Source organism: Zootoca vivipara, chromosome 2, assembly GCF_965207765.1.
Source record: "Zootoca vivipara chromosome 2, rZooViv2.hap1.1, whole genome shotgun sequence".
In the NCBI taxonomy this organism is placed as follows: domain Eukaryota; kingdom Metazoa; phylum Chordata; class Lepidosauria; order Squamata; family Lacertidae; genus Zootoca; species Zootoca vivipara.
Genome location: NC_142584.1, coordinates 59,814,187 through 59,829,748, shown reverse-complemented (window position 1 = coordinate 59,829,748; position 15,562 = coordinate 59,814,187). Strand labels below are relative to the sequence as shown.

Sequence of the window (15,562 nt, the reverse complement as noted above, 5' to 3'; positions counted from 1 at the left end):
GAGATTAAAAATTGTGTTTCTGGATGTTTGTTAATTTGGAGAGTCCATTATATTCCCCCATCACCATAGCATCAAGGAGTCTCTCATTCATTAATCTATTTATCCTCATCATTCTTTTGAGACTCAGGGAAGTGCTCTTATCCTTACTGTGCAATGAGAAAAGGAAACATAGTAAGCCTAAATCACTTGTGTAACCCAAACAAGTAGTTACGGTAGAGCAGAAAGCGAACGCAGGTGGCCTGAATTAAACTTTATGAATGGGTGTTATTTCAGATGGAATGTGTTCCTCTCTGGCAAAACACCTGGCTTCCTATGGCATGTTTTTTTTTTAAAAAAAAACATTTTATGTGAATAATGAACCACAAAGATCTTCGGAATGGTAGGAACTGAAACTGTGTCCTGGTGTAATGACTTAACATGGGGTCATCCCCTCAGCAGGGCCACTTCTGAAGAATAAGAGTCTTATGTGGAGTCTCAGGCAGTCTCTATGAGAAAGTCTGCTTCTCAACAGTAATATGTTGCTCATCATACAAGTTCAGCGATTATTATTATTATTATTATTATTATTATTATTATTATTATTATTATTTAAATCAAATAGTGCTCTCAAAAAAGGACCAGCCCTCTCATGAGGCCAGATTGTATGTGTATGTTGCCTATTTGGCATGTTGATGCATCAGTGACTCACTTAATTAAACGTTTTACTTTTAGCCTCATTTTTACAGCACACACGTGGAGGGAACAGTTTTTCCTGTGTTGGGATGCAGAATGTTGTAGGAAACAGATGAGGAACATACACCTGATGTTACATTTTCATTCCAAAGGAATCTTTGAGCTCAGATGCAGGGTCTGATGTGTCTGAATATTGCATTACTGCTGCTAGCATAACGGTGCCAATCCTTGCAAAAGTTTGCCAAGACATTTCCAGATGTTCAAAGTTCCACTCCTATATACAAAAAAAAACTATTAGGGTGGAAGAAAATTTCCTGGGCAGCATATATGCAGTACAGAAAGAGAGGGGGCATTGTGCTGTGTGTTGTTGATAAAGAAAGTTCTTCAAAATAATAAACCTCAGGCAGTGTTTTGGGTCGTGATAGTGTGTAAGAGAACAGGTAGAAATGGTAGGTGAGGAAGATAATAGGATTTCTTCCTTGTCCCACCCAAGTTCAACTGTATGAACTGATATGGAGGAAAGACTGGGCTTAAACAAGCTCACAGACAGGCTGCAGTGTTGTGGTTCCTAGATGTTGTTACTTAGCCAGGATGGATGCTGTTCTGGACACTTGACAAGATACTTTTTATTAACTGGATTCAGGGTATCTGACAATTAAGTGGCAAGTGATTTCTTTGTTTGGGACAGAGGGTGCTTCCCTCAGATAACAGTTGATTAGCAGGTCTTGGACAAGAAACGGATTTTTTGCAGTGATGGGGAAACACACTGAAAACTGTGTGTTAACACTTGCTTTGACTCTAACCTACCCACAAGTTAATGAGTGAATGCTAATTAAATAGCCAATTGCTCAATGAGCTGGTCATTTGGAAGTGCCCCCTGTCAGGCAGGTGCTGATGCAAACTGAGGACTCAACCTGAACTATAAAAATGCTCCTACTTACCCTTGACAATTCAGACAAAAAGGAGCCTTTTCACATCCTCTTCAGTTCTGAGTCTCACAGACGGTGTAGGCCCACTGCTCCAGTCTTCTGAGTCACTGAACTAACCCTTTCCCCCACCCGTGTGTGGCTGGAGCTTACATAACAATGCCTGTCCTTGTCTCACACAGGAGTTATTCTGTATATTCTGCTGGTTGGCTATCCTCCTTTCTGGGATGAGGATCAACATCGACTATACCAGCAGATCAAAGCTGGAGCCTATGATGTAAGTGACCCCACTCCCAAACCCTTCATTGTTTTCTCTTCCTTTTTCACATACCATCATTTCTTTAAAGAGTTCTCAACTCTCGCTTTGTTTTGTACACACACAGACACAGAGCACCAGGTCTGAAAGCTTATTTGAGAACCAGTGTGGTGAAGTGGTTAGTAGGTTGGACTCTGAGACCTGGGCTCAAATCCTTATTCACCTGTGAAGCTCCCTGAGTGAACTTGGGCCAGTCTCAGTCTCTTGGCCTAACCTACCTCACAAGTTTGTTGTGAGGAAAAAATATAGTGAGCTAAGTGGGAATATTTATTTTTCTTTTTTTTAAAGGAAATAATTTGTATCTGTTTATTTAATGGGTTTGTATATGACCCTTTACGCAATTGGTTTACAACAGTAAAAGAAAGAAAGAAATCAGAAAAAGCAAATTAAAGCACAGGGCCCCCTAATAAAAGCAGAGGTTTAAATGGTTAAAACTCAAAGCTTAAAAGGCTTGGGAGAATAAAAAGGTATTTTCCTGTTGTTGAAAAGATAGCCAGGTGAGTTTCTCTGGGGAAGGGACTTCCATAACTGACAATTAAAATATCCCTTTCTTTGGTTGCAACTTCTCTCACTTCAGGAACACCCTTGCTGACCTCAGTGTGCAGGCAAGCTTATGTAGGAACAGGTTTTCTTTAGCTACCTGATCCCAAGGCACGCAGAGCTTTTGATAGTGTTGTGAGTTTTGTAGGGGGAGTAGGCTGTATGCCAAGCCCTTTCTAATACTTGCCCCTCTCCTTCTAAATCTTGGAATAGTCAAGCTAGCTTCCTGGTGAGGCAATTGCCTGGGTGATGGGCCATTAAGGGAACTAAGAAAGTGGATCTGGACCAGATGACAAATGGGGCGACCTAGAATGAACATGCAAATTGCAGCCATGCACCTGGCTCTCCTCCAGCTTTACCCACCAAGTGGATGAACACAAAAAATAAAAGTTTACAAAATTCAGTTGTGAAAATCCACACCAAAAAGATACTGTGCAAAGTACTGATAGTTTCTAGCTGCCAGCCTCTTCCACCCCACCCTGTGACAGTTCAAGGGCAAGGGCAAGGCTTCTCCTCAGTGCACACAAAGGCCATGCAACAGGGCTGCTCCGTGGATGTTTTCATTTTTTGCTGTGTGTGTGTTAACAAGCTGGCAAACCTGCAGCTGGATAGCAATTCAGCAGAGAACAGGGTTTGGCAGAGCATTTTCAGCACCTGGCCCCCTCCCAGTGGTCATTCTGTGCTACGTTTACTGCCTTGTATTGACTGGGATTAGCAAGAAATGCACCCAGCCTTGTGAAACTGTTTTTTGTTTTCGTTTTTAAGAAAAGCTGCTGGGTGGAAATCAGTGGCAAAAATATTAACAAACTCTGACAGTATCCTGTGCACGTCAGAGACCATTTCCTACAAAAATGGATGCTTTCCCCCCTTCCCTATCTCAAATCTGCATTATTGTATAGTGTGAAAAAGAGAGTGTGCAAATAGGCCAAACTGCATGGATGATGCAAAAAGGAGGGGGAGCTCCTGATCGTATTGTTATGAGTAGTGCTGTCCCTTTGCTCTTACAGTTTCCTTCTCCCGAGTGGGATACTGTCACTCCTGAAGCAAAAGATCTCATCAATAAAATGTTGACAATCAACCCATCCAAACGTATCACAGCGGCTGAAGCTCTGAAGCACCCATGGATATCAGTAAGTGCAACTGCCCAGATCCCGAGGATTGTCTGGATGAAAAGCAGTTATTTTTTTAGAGGGTCTCAATGGAACAAAATACATTTCAGTTATGTAGCACACATACAACAGAGTAATCCTTTGTTCACATGTTGATTAATAAGCATTGTATCATATGAGCTACATGCCATAGGTATATGCTTATTATGGGCAACTGGCTATGTGGCTCCAAAAAACAACAACGCTGAACCATTTGCTGATGGCACTTACTAAGTGTCTGTGTTCATGCAGTCCACTTACAGCAATCAAGATGGGCTCCCAGGAGGGAAAAACAGCTTCAGAGGAGTGCAAAGCTCATAATTTTTAAAATCACTTTTCCTGTTTTCCACCAGACCTTCAGTACTAGTAATTCTGATCTATAGAAATAACAGTTTGAGATGCACTTTTACTATTTCCACAGCCCTTATTGTAACTCGGCTGTGCTCTTGGAATAAAACTGTTACAGAGGACTTTGACAAGTTTTTTTAAAGAAAAAAACAACTCTAGCTCTCATTCACTCAGAATCAACGAGCCTATATAGGATGCTTCCCCCAAACCCCGCTGCTTATCATTAAAGCAATATCCTCAGTTTATTTCCTGGAACATTTTTTTACTTGTGTACTTCTGTCTATCAAGTGTCGCTGCCACAACTACATAGATTTTTAAACTATGGGTTTCCTCCCTAAAGGGGTGGAACATTTATATTCAGGTCTCTGTTTTGAATGTCCCTTGCGCTCGAAAAGGACAATAGTCTGAGCCATCAGTGCATAAGAGAATCAGACTGGGGAGGGTTACCTAAGTCACCAACAACCTAATGAACCATCTCCAGAATCTCTGGTGTAGCAAAATAAGGGACAAATGAATAAGCAGGAAAACTAGTTTGTACAAACCATTAAAGTTTTATTTGATACTGCTTGGAGAATTCAAACGTATGCCTAATACATGAGTGCACATTCAAGAGACACAGAGATGGTGCAGAGTTTAGACTTGTATGTGTAGCCATGAAATAACCACCCTGCACAAAGGTGTAAGAAGCTGAGAGTTATCTAGGCTAACCCACTGCACAAAGGCTGGAGTCTCCAAATACAGGCTCCCCAAAAGATTTTACTGATCTTACCTGGTTACAGTGGGCAGGGAACAAGTGCTGATTAGGACACATGGGTTCATGCAAACCAAGGAATACCACAAGTAAAAGAAGCCAGGTTGCTTTAAAACAGGGTGTGTGTGTGGGGGGGGGAAGACCTCTCTATTTTCTATTCTCTTCCATTTCTGAGCAATTTTCTTTTTACCTTACAGCACCGTTCCACTGTGGCATCTTGTATGCACAGGCAGGAGACTGTGGACTGCTTGAAGAAGTTCAATGCCAGAAGGAAGCTAAAGGTAATCCATGCCTCTTCTCTGACTTGTAGGTGGTCTTCTAGGAAATGGGTGTACATCACCAGACAGTTTTCCATTTCATCTGCCTTCCTGTGTTCATAAAGGCTTCCAAAGAATGGACTTTCCAAGAAAGCTGTGAGGCTTCCAAGAAATTGGCTTTCAGAATGGCCACCTGTGTGCTGAGAAAGGAAAGGCCTTCCTAGATATCTTAATTAAGTCTTCGGGTCGTATGCACTGAATGACAGGATAAAGTAGAGCAGTGGCTCCCCGCTGCCCCCATTGATTGTTGTTGTATAATTAGATGCTAGTGTCTGCAGAAGGGACAACCCATTTCAGGCTCAGTCGAGCGGTACTAGTGCTGCAGTGCCACCATTTTGTGGCACTTTGATAAAGTCCACTAAAATAATTTTTGATAAGTGAACACTGATTAGACTAAATCCCCCCCTTTTTAAGGATTCTAGGGCAAACTGAAGTTGTTTCCTAGGAATCACTGAATCTGCATTCCTTAAGGGCACTTCCATTGATTTCTATGGAACATCCTTTAAGACAATGAAATTGGGACCAGTGTCCAAATTCACCATTTTCAAATCACTGTCCGCCAGCCCTATGCCCAGGGGGAAAGTTCAGTATCAGCTAAGAAGTTTATTGCCACCATCACCACCTTCCTCCGAGGCCTTGTTGGATATCTACACATGCTGTTATTCTTCCTCTGAATACTGTGCAAGTTTCCAGCCTCAGGGCTGGAGGCTAATAAGATTACTGAGCAGGGAAACAGATAATGATTTGTGTTTACTTTTCCTCCAGTAATCTGTTACTGCTTCAATTATGTTAATGTAATCCTATTATACATGTCCTCTTACTAGCTCATGAAATTGATTGGGAAATTGGGAAATGCTCTGTGTGACCGCACCCACCTACAAAAATGAGGAGAGAGACCAAGAGTATCAAAGAGGCTTAGTCCAGTTGACCTTTTTCACTTCCCCTCTTGAAAAGTTATATTTGGATGGAAGTTTTGAGTCCAGTGCAACCAGCGGGAGTAAATGCTAAGTTCCATCGTGCAGGGTGTATCCGACATGGTGCTTTCTAGTCCCCTAGTGGTACACTTGTTCCACTGGTGAAATGTTTTCCAACTGCACAACGTTGTTGTGGAAGAGAAGGCATTAGCAGGTTGCTTGTAACTTTGTTGCACAGGTTGAACAATCTGCTGCACAACAAGTTTTTACTAGTTCAGCTGTTGCACAGGATTTAACAGCCTCGGTCCAGTATACCTGAAGGAGTGTCTCCACCCCCATCGTTCTGCCTGGACACTGAGGTCCAGCGACGAGGGCCTTCTGGTGGTTCCCTTGCTGCAAGAAGCCAAGTTACAGGGAACCAGGCAGAGGGCCTTCTCAGTAGTGGCACCCGCCCTGTGGAACGCCCTCCCACCAGATGTCAAAGAGAACAACATCTACCAGCCCTGTTTAGGGAAGCTTTTAATGTTTAATAGACCATTGTATTTTAATATTTTGTTGGAAGTCGCCCAGAGTGGCTGGGGAAACCCAGCCAGATGGGCGGGGTATAAATAATAAATTATTATTATTAATATTATTAACTGTTGCACAACATTAAAACTCACCTGCACTTTAGTACAACAAGAGCTCTTGTGCTAGCGGACAGAGAATGTCTGGGTACAGCTCAGCATCTTTATCCAGTGGCAATATCTGTGTCTACACTCCGTTTTTCTTTGACAAAGTAGAAACAGTTTTATGCACAGTACTGCCCCTTCCTTTTGTGAGGTGTTTTCTTTTCCAGTAAGAAAACGGGCAGTCGTAACTGAGAGATAGTCGGTGTTAAATGCTTGGCAAAGGAGAGCAGGGATCTATAACCAGTTCTTTTATTAACTTGCAGAGAATGGCTCTGAAGATGTTACTTCAGTCCTGTACCTTAGTCTTCCCATCTATAAAATGGATGTGAGGAGACCGATCTGCTCTTTGACATCTATGGGACAATATGCTATGTGAGAACAGATACGTGTAGTAATAGTAGTAGAAATAGTGATAGCTGTGGTAGATTTTATTATCAGGTGCTAAAATTGAATTGCTGTTTTAAAACAAACAAACCATGCCATATATATAGATCTGTTTCTAAATGTCCGATATTTTTAAATTTCACAATACAGTATAGCAAGTTTGGGGGTACCATATAGCCATCTGGGGCTTGGGCACAGCTCTAAACAATAGGAAAGCAGGTTATTTTCGGGCAGGGTGGGGGAGTTCTATCGCTGATGTGTCTACTAGAGTCTGCTGCTGCAGCTTCTACGGAGAGATGAGATATAGGGAGTTCCCCTCAAGACACAATGTGAAGCCCTCATCAGTGACTGCTAGAAACTTGCCAGTTGTCCTGGTCTCATCAGAGCGTGGATGTTGCTTGTTCATCAGAGGATGAAATTCCATTAACACTGCAATAAAGGATACTGAGTCTCTATAAGGTGATTATAATAAACCCCTGCTACCATCACTGAGAAACTTGCAGAGTAGTTAAAAATCCCCGAGCCACTATCCAGTGACTTGTTTTCTGCAAACAGTTAGCTATATCTATTAATACCACCTCCAAACTATATTCATCATACCCCTGGAACCATGCCAAAGATCCATCCCTCTTGGAGCCCCAGCCAGCTCCATTTTCCACTAGATGCCTTTTAAGAGGAAGGAGACTAGGGTTGGGGGAAGGGTTGGGCCTGATTCTGAACCCAGTGATGTTTCTTGCTTCCCCGTTTTCTTTTTGTCTTTTGTGTATTTCAGGGTGCAATCCTCACTACAATGCTAGCAACCCGGAATTTTTCTGGTAGGTAACCCAACTCTGTCCAGGACAGTATTGACTTGCTGCCTCTTCATATGTTGGATGTTAGTCATATGTGCTTAATATGACTGGCCAGCATGACAGGCTCCCTAAATCCTGGCTTTTGTTGGAAAAGACTGGGCACAGGGCATTTTAATCCATGGCTCTAAAGCAGGGGCGGAAAACCTCTGACCCTGAAGATGTTTTTGGACAGGACTCCAGTTTCCATCAGCCCCCAAGCAGCAGGGGTGATGGGAGTTGTGGTCCAACAGCAACTGCATCGTCAGAGGTTTCCCCACCCCTGCTATGATAGCATTTTGGAATTCTTCTGCCATTTGTATCTGCGGCTAAACATTAATGCAGGAAAGAAAAAAAAGTGGAGAAGCATTTTAAATTTACATTCTGACCCTTGTTGGTTTGGCATTAATGAAGGTCAATTTGTATTGTGTGTGAAAATGCCTTCAGACCCCTGTCCCAGATTTGCTCAATGCATAAATCCACCTGCTGGGTTTTACTCAGTAGACAAGGCTGCCTATTGGTTGTCTTGAAATTCTAGCATTTCTGCAGCTTCCCTGCAGGTTGCTACTTTCGGCACTGTACAAGCAGATACAATTTGGAAAGCAAGATACTGGGACTGCAGTGGAATCCTATAGGGATGTTCTGACATGCTTAAAAATCCAGGATTGTTGACTTTTGATTTACTAATGAAGATCACATGCTTTGGAGACAGCTTGCATTTTAATATGATGTTTGGGTCTTCCTGGTTGCAGTGCAGTCAGGGGAATAGGGCATTGCAAAGTGTGGATGTGGTTGAACTGATACTGTACTCTTATTTTTCATACTGACACACTGCTAATACTCAGGGGGTTTATTACTAGGTAAATCACAGGCAGCCAACCTGCAGCTTGTCAACCACATGTGCCTTCACTGCTTGTGCCAGCCATGCCAACTGGCCACCTACCCACACTACCACATGAGTCCCTGGGGGCAGTAGGCAGGGTTTCTCATCCCTGGTATAAACCAGCACAACTTAAGGTCTCGCCCCCCCCCCAATACACCAAAACCTTTTGGATGTTTGGGTTGGTCTGTTTGCACCATGTTCCTATTCTATAACATTCCCCAGATTTCACCATCCTATTGGTCTTACATTTTAGGAAAAGACGATCGACAAATGGACTTGATAAATGCACCAGCAGCCTGCCTCTTAAGTTTGGGCTCCAGCCCAGTTATCGGTTATGCTTGGGAAAGTGGCACAGAATAACTATCTGTGTGTTCCTGTGAATTGCTTCTCAGAAGTAAACTGTGTTTAATGGTGCTTACTCACCTAGAAGAAAGCATGAATAGAATTGCAGCATAGATCAAGTACCTTGGTAAAATAATTTAGTTTGCTAGTGGTGGTGGTGGTGGAGTACTGATGTATGAACGGTCATTTTAAAATTCCCTAAATATTCACGATATGCATTGTCGCTGTCTGCTATGTCAGGAACTTCATCCAAGATTTGTTTCTGCGCACAGCCTCCTTTCATTTCACAGGGCATCTAGCTCAGCAAGGCTTTCCTTGTCGTGGTAGCCTGGAAAGAAAGCACTTGATGTCTTGTAGACCTATTCCTGGAGTATGACTCAAACGTTTGGTGTCCAGACATAGCTCATATATTACTTATTTCAGGAACTTGTGGACCTCAGATGTTGCTGGACCTCCGACCATTGGCCATGTTGGCTGCAGCTGATGAAACCTGGGGTCCAACAAGATCCAGAAAATCTCAGGCTTCCCACCCCAGACCTATTTCCAAAGGTCCCCAAGCAGCACAGTTTGAACGTGGAAAGAATGTATGTTAGAGATGCTACGCTACAGGGTTGACAAGGATTTACTATATGGCTTAATAAGATTCATGCATTCTTCCACTCCATGGGTGGGAGATACTGAGGGATGTTTGCTACTTAAAAGTGAGCACTTCGTAATTTTGAAATTGAAAGAAAACTACTTCTTATGCATAGGACCTCCAACTCTACAGTTCAGCTTTTTACACACACACACACACCGCTCCACTAAGCTCCCCCTCTTTCCTTCCCTCCCCTGGTTTCACGCTGTGATAACTACTCAAAGTGAAAAGCTCACAGTTTGGAGGTAATTATACACAACCAGGACTACAATTGATCGCAGTTAGGTGCACTTAAGCTGCAATCCTATACACAGTTATCTGGGGAGGTGAGGAGTAAGTCCTATTGAGACACGTATGGTTGTGCAGTACTGCACAACTTACTTCTTTCAAGAGGCTTAAGTGTGCACAACTCTGTGCTGGATTGTGGCTTAGTTGTCTACGGCAGAAAGCTGACATCAGTCCTTAACTCAGGCACTGACTCGTGTCTTTTCTCACGTCACATTCATAAATAGTTATTAATCGTTTACCCATAGATCACAAAGAAAATGCTTTGTGACACTTTGCTGGAAAGGCTGCCGTCCCTTCACACAACAGAAGATTCGCAACATCACCTTGATTTGGCAGGATTTTAGATTTTCTTTAAATTATGGATGACCCCCCCAAAAGGCGGGGGCAAGATTTAATCTTCTACTCTGGAGAGGGAGCTATTGTGTGGACCTGCAGCTCCACCCGAAATATACCGTATAGGGAGAGGAGAGATATTAGGGGAGAAGGATTACAAAATTGAGATTGCCTCTTGGAAAATACAGGGGGACAGTTGTTTGTGATTACATTTAATATGTGGCCAAATTATTAGAAGTAGTGTGGCGTGTGGCCCCAGAAACTTGTTCAAAAGGGAAACGTGGCCCTCAAGCTGAAAAAGGTTCCTCATTCCTGCTTCATGTAGGAAATAATGTGCCATCTGTATGTACACAATCACAGCTGATAATAATAAAATATTTGGCCTTCCAACATGGAGTACATGCAACGCTAAACCATAATTGGTTGTGACTTCTTACAGCATGCACATGTGGCAAAGTACACCTATGCAATATACACATGTGACAAACTATGCACGGGCTGCATATTATAAGCTGGAACACTTAGTCACAATGAGCACTTGGATGAAGGGGAAAGGGCTGGGTAGAATTTAAATAAATAAATGCTAAAGTGTAGGGGAAGGTAACATAAGATGCTTAGCTAATGCAGGCTGGTTGCTAATTGAATGGAGTAAACAAGGTCAAATGGGGACATAATTAAATCACTGAGGAAAAATCTAGGAAATTAGGTTGACTGTCTACCATGACACGCTTAGGAAGTTTGTATTTAAAAAATGTGGAGGTGGAGGAGAGTTAACCAGCTGAGACTGCTCTAAAAGTGATAAGGGTTCACCACTGAAATTGAAATCAGGGAATTCAAATATTGATCCTTTATTTAGTTTTCTGTCCTCCATGTTCAGATGTGTGTCCCCCCCCCAAAAAAAAACCAGAGTAGTGATTGTTACTGATGGTAGGGTTATCCGGGTCATCTTTTGCTCAGAAGCCGCAGTCAGGCCAAGCGTGCTTATGCCATGCTTCATATCTCTGTGTTTTATGCATTCAGAATCTATTTGAAGGCAACAGAGGGAAAGGGGGGGGATATGAGTGGGCTGCAGTCCCAGGAGACGAGGCTGGCTCTGGGATAGTCATGGGGGAGGGAGGCATGGGGGAAGATGTCTGCTTTTCATCATTGTCAAAATGTGGGCTGCAGCTGTCAGGATGTCATAATTGTAGCACATGACCCCACCAGCATGGGGGTCTAAAATTAGCGAAAGAGGCAGAGTGTGAGAAAGGCAGGCAGGCAGGCAATTGCACGCTGATCTTATCGTAGTTGAGCCATTAGCGTTCGTATCTGAGACTGCGAAACGGGGCAGGCAAGCCCAGGAGGTGAGGGTGATGGCACAGGGCAGGACTGAATCCCTGTAAGCCATGCTGAAGGATCCTTGAGCCCTCTCAGGAAGGAAACAAGTGTCGGAGAATGCTCTTTCAGCTCCCTTCTCTCTCCGTCGCTGGCCATTCTGCTGGTTCCTTCAAAGATTTGGGAGTCCGAGAAGACAAGTGGCTGTGGCTTTTCACGGGGAAGGATCCCAATAATCCAGCTGGTGAGCTTCATAGTTTTCTGAAAGAGACTTCCTCCAGAACTCTGGATCATTGCAAAGCAAGTTCGCTACCAGCAGAGGAGGCGGTGGCATTGAATCTGTGATCTTCGGTTCCTGCGTTCTGCTGCTCTCACACTACTCCCCTCATGTTGCTGGTTCTCAGTGTGCTGACCCTGGTACCGTGCCTGTTCCTCTTGACGTGGTACTTTTTCTCCACAGGAGGGAAAAGTGGTGGCAACAAGAAGAACGATGGCGTCAAGGTAAGTTTCGGGCTCATAAAGCCACCAGCTTGCCTGTACTCAAGAAGGCAGGAATGTTTGGGCTGGTGGACTATGTGGTCATGGGTCCCTACGTGGCCCAGGCCCTTTGTGTTAAGGCCTTGCATTAGTGGATCTCTTGCATCATCCTCTTCTCATCATGAAATACATTTCCACACTCTGAAAGCAAAAAAGGAAAAACAAATACCTTTAACCAAAGCAAAGTTTGCTGCTTAGAGTAATCGATGCCTTGACTCACGTTCAATTTGCTTGGCTAACTCATATCCTCAGAATCTCTTCCCATTCCTGCTTTCTTTTCATAAAGAGGAGGAAAAAAGCTTGTGCCTTTCTCCTACCGTCTTACTGTTACTACGCTACGGTCATTTTGGGGAAATACTCTAAGCTGCTAAGAGCCAATCCAAATGTTTGGAGGCCATGGTGAAACAGCCCCACAAGAGGACAGTAACTCACAAGTCCAACTGATTCAGAAATTTGGAGGTTGATCCTCCAATGGTCCTTGTGTGGGAGTGAATTATCCCACAGTGTGCCTCAGAAATCAGGCAGGCCTTCTTCCTGGCAGGTTATCTTCCTGTGTTAAGGTATATCTTGACAAGGAAGCACTTCCAAACAAACAAATCAACACCTGAGTGAATTTGGAGGTGTTACGGATCTGCCAAGAGAGCTTTACCACATCTCCCTGCCCAACCATTTGAATTGGCTCTAGGGCATTTCTTAATACTGTAAAGGGGGCTGTGACAGGTAAGACAAACTGAAAGACACTTAATATGGAAGAGAGGGAGATGGGATGGGGAGTGGGAGCAAGGATGACTCTTTCTTTGATTGGCTCCTGAGGACATCAGTTTAGAGCCTCTGAGCAGTGGCGAGGGGCTAAGCTGCCACCTTTTCTTTTCAGATAGGTCATTGCTGTTTTATTTGAGTCTGAGTCTCCCACGGTGCCCTGATCTTCTGAACAACTGAAAACCTGGGAGGGATGAGAAAATGCAGAAGTTTCTGTCATCAACCCAAAAGGAGGGGAGAAAGTGGTTAGCCCTGAAAACAGAACTAGGGACACAAGAAATCCTCCCCAACACACACACACACACACACACACACACACACACACCTCCTCCAGGTTTTTGATTCTACATTGGTCCCTTGGGTTTGCAGCACTCATGTCATGCCTTGAAACCTGGTTCATTGATTTGGCAGAGATGCAGATTAATGGATGAACAGGTTTGCTCATTCCAGTGACATCACTCATTCCAGCTCTGAAATATTTGTGAAGTTTGAATACTAGCGTTTGAAAGAATGGCTTTGTGCTGATATTATAATGATTTTCTTTTCTGGAAACCAAACTGGAGTATTCTGGACAGGTGCCTGGCATCTCTTTCCACGGTGCCAAATTGAGACTTGGTGGCTATCTGAGGATGTGGCAAAGGTTTCTTCAGAGAATGAAGAAGATTAAACAGGGTTCCTTTTGCCAAGAGATATACTTACGCTTGCCCATCTGCCTATTTCCTATGCTAACAGCCACTCCTGGCACTGTCATCTCACCCTCCATTTCCTTGCAGAAACCCCCCAGATGGACAGACATCAATCCCAGCAGTGGAATCCCACTTGACTTAATTGTCAAATTGGCTTGGCTGCAGATTCTCCTTCCCCCTCACCTTGTTTGATTTTGATATCCCCCTCTGTGGAAGGAGATGGCTGTTGGCACCACAAATTGTGGGGTCTAGTTCACGATCTCATGGTTAGCTTGCCTTTCTGATGAAACTCTCAGTTCATGCTAACAGAAAGAACCTACCTAATGTGTTTGAAGTAACATGGTAATGGCAACATCCCCATTGCAGAAAGGATATTACCCCCTACTTTAGCTACATCTTTCAGTGAAAAAATAGATATTTATGTGCCACCTCTGCAAACATACTATCCATGGAGAGTAGAAAGGACGACGGACCCCTTTCATCAATAGTTTATTGAGAAAAGAGGCTTTGCCCCTCTTGTAACCAGTGGATACTCAACAAGTTCACTGCCCTGTGTCACATCCTGTTACATTGTTAATTAATGCAATCACTGCCCCATGTCACATCCTGTTACATCCTAAATTAATAAAGTCACTGCCCTGTGTTGCATCCTTTTATTGTATGTACGTCCTACTTTAATAAGGTCACCACTTTTGTGTTGCGTCATGTTGCGTCAATTGCTTCTACAGTTACCGTCCAGTAAGGTTTCCTAGACAGTTCTTTCTTGGTTCTTGCTATGTTCTCAGTGGAGCCACCATGCAGCTGAGCCTAGCTACCTCCATCATATATAGCTTAAGTACCAAATCTAAGAGTTGTAGAAGAGTCTGTTCTCTGTCTTTTTGTTGGCTTTGGAGAAGAAGCTGTAGAGGGCCACCTGAGGATATCATATGATGAAATAAAGCAGTCAGGATCGCCAAGTGCCAATGGGCTCTTTCTACTGTAGCTCATAGAATGCATTTCATCTCACCAGATATATGCAGTTTTGATACCTTTTAAAATAAATAATAGTGAAGAAGGTTAGGATGGAGGCTTCTACACTATGCCTATGGTAAGCCTGTTTAGATGCTGCATTTTCTGGATTTCATCTAGATCCATTTCCCAAGTTTCATCTAGAGGACAGAAAGAAGTAGTGTGAAGAAGCCAAGAAGAAGCCAAGAATGGATTTGTGGGGTAGGAAATAGAGAACTTATTCAAGACTCTCTTGAGTGATAATTAGGAATCTGACATGATGTGCCTCTCTTTTGATGTACATTAAAGCACTGTGTTGAGAGAAGCTAATCAAGAATCAAAAGACAAAAGTCTTAAATCTTATTTGCAGGATTTCTGCTTTGAGCTGTTCAGTACTACTTTGAGGCATAGAAGAGGCTTCTTAGGTCATGTCTGCAATGCAAATAAACTCACTTCCACTATTTGGTATTGTGTTGATATACCGTCTTTGGTACAATGCTGGGATTATATGAATCAGACTTTCCACTCCTAAAAACTGCAGCCGTAGTCCATGTAAACATTGCAGTTTGCCTGTGGTTTCAGTCATTCTCTCAAGGTTTTATCACACTTTTAAAAGAAATCCCTGGTGAAAGCTATGTGATATCACATTCCTGCACACTGTTCTGTTTCTTCTCACCCAGATACTTGTTGCTGCACTTGCACAAATCTAGAAAAAGGGAATCACTTGGCTCAAAGTGTGACCATCATCTACTTCATTTGTATTTTTCATGCCCTAGCAAGCCACTCCTAGCTCTGATATCAGCATTCACATCCCACCTAAACAACCCCCACTCTGATTTGGTGCAATGTATAGCATTATAACTGGGCTGCTCCAAACAAACACTGATATTATCTCATAACCATTGCAAATGGCAAGATGCTTGCATCTTACAGTGTGGATAGTGAAGACTTTAAAGTGCTTTACTGGTACAGTACCTGAATT

At 43.1% G+C, this 15,562-nt stretch overlaps 1 protein-coding gene across 2 annotated transcripts in view; it reads left to right on the top strand.

Moving 5' to 3' along the window:
• CAMK2A (calcium/calmodulin dependent protein kinase II alpha) overlaps positions 1 to 15,562 on the top strand; it is a 119,207-nt gene that overhangs the window by 90,529 nt on the left and 13,116 nt on the right. For both annotated transcript variants that reach the window (XM_088663162.1, XM_088663163.1), the window contains exons 9-13: positions 1,781 to 1,875; positions 3,462 to 3,584; positions 4,899 to 4,982; positions 7,760 to 7,802; positions 12,072 to 12,112. In XM_088663162.1, the coding sequence (XP_088519288.1) occupies positions 1,781 to 1,875; positions 3,462 to 3,584; positions 4,899 to 4,982; positions 7,760 to 7,802; positions 12,072 to 12,112 (386 nt within the window). The remainder of the gene's footprint in view (positions 1 to 1,780; positions 1,876 to 3,461; positions 3,585 to 4,898; positions 4,983 to 7,759; positions 7,803 to 12,071; positions 12,113 to 15,562) is intronic.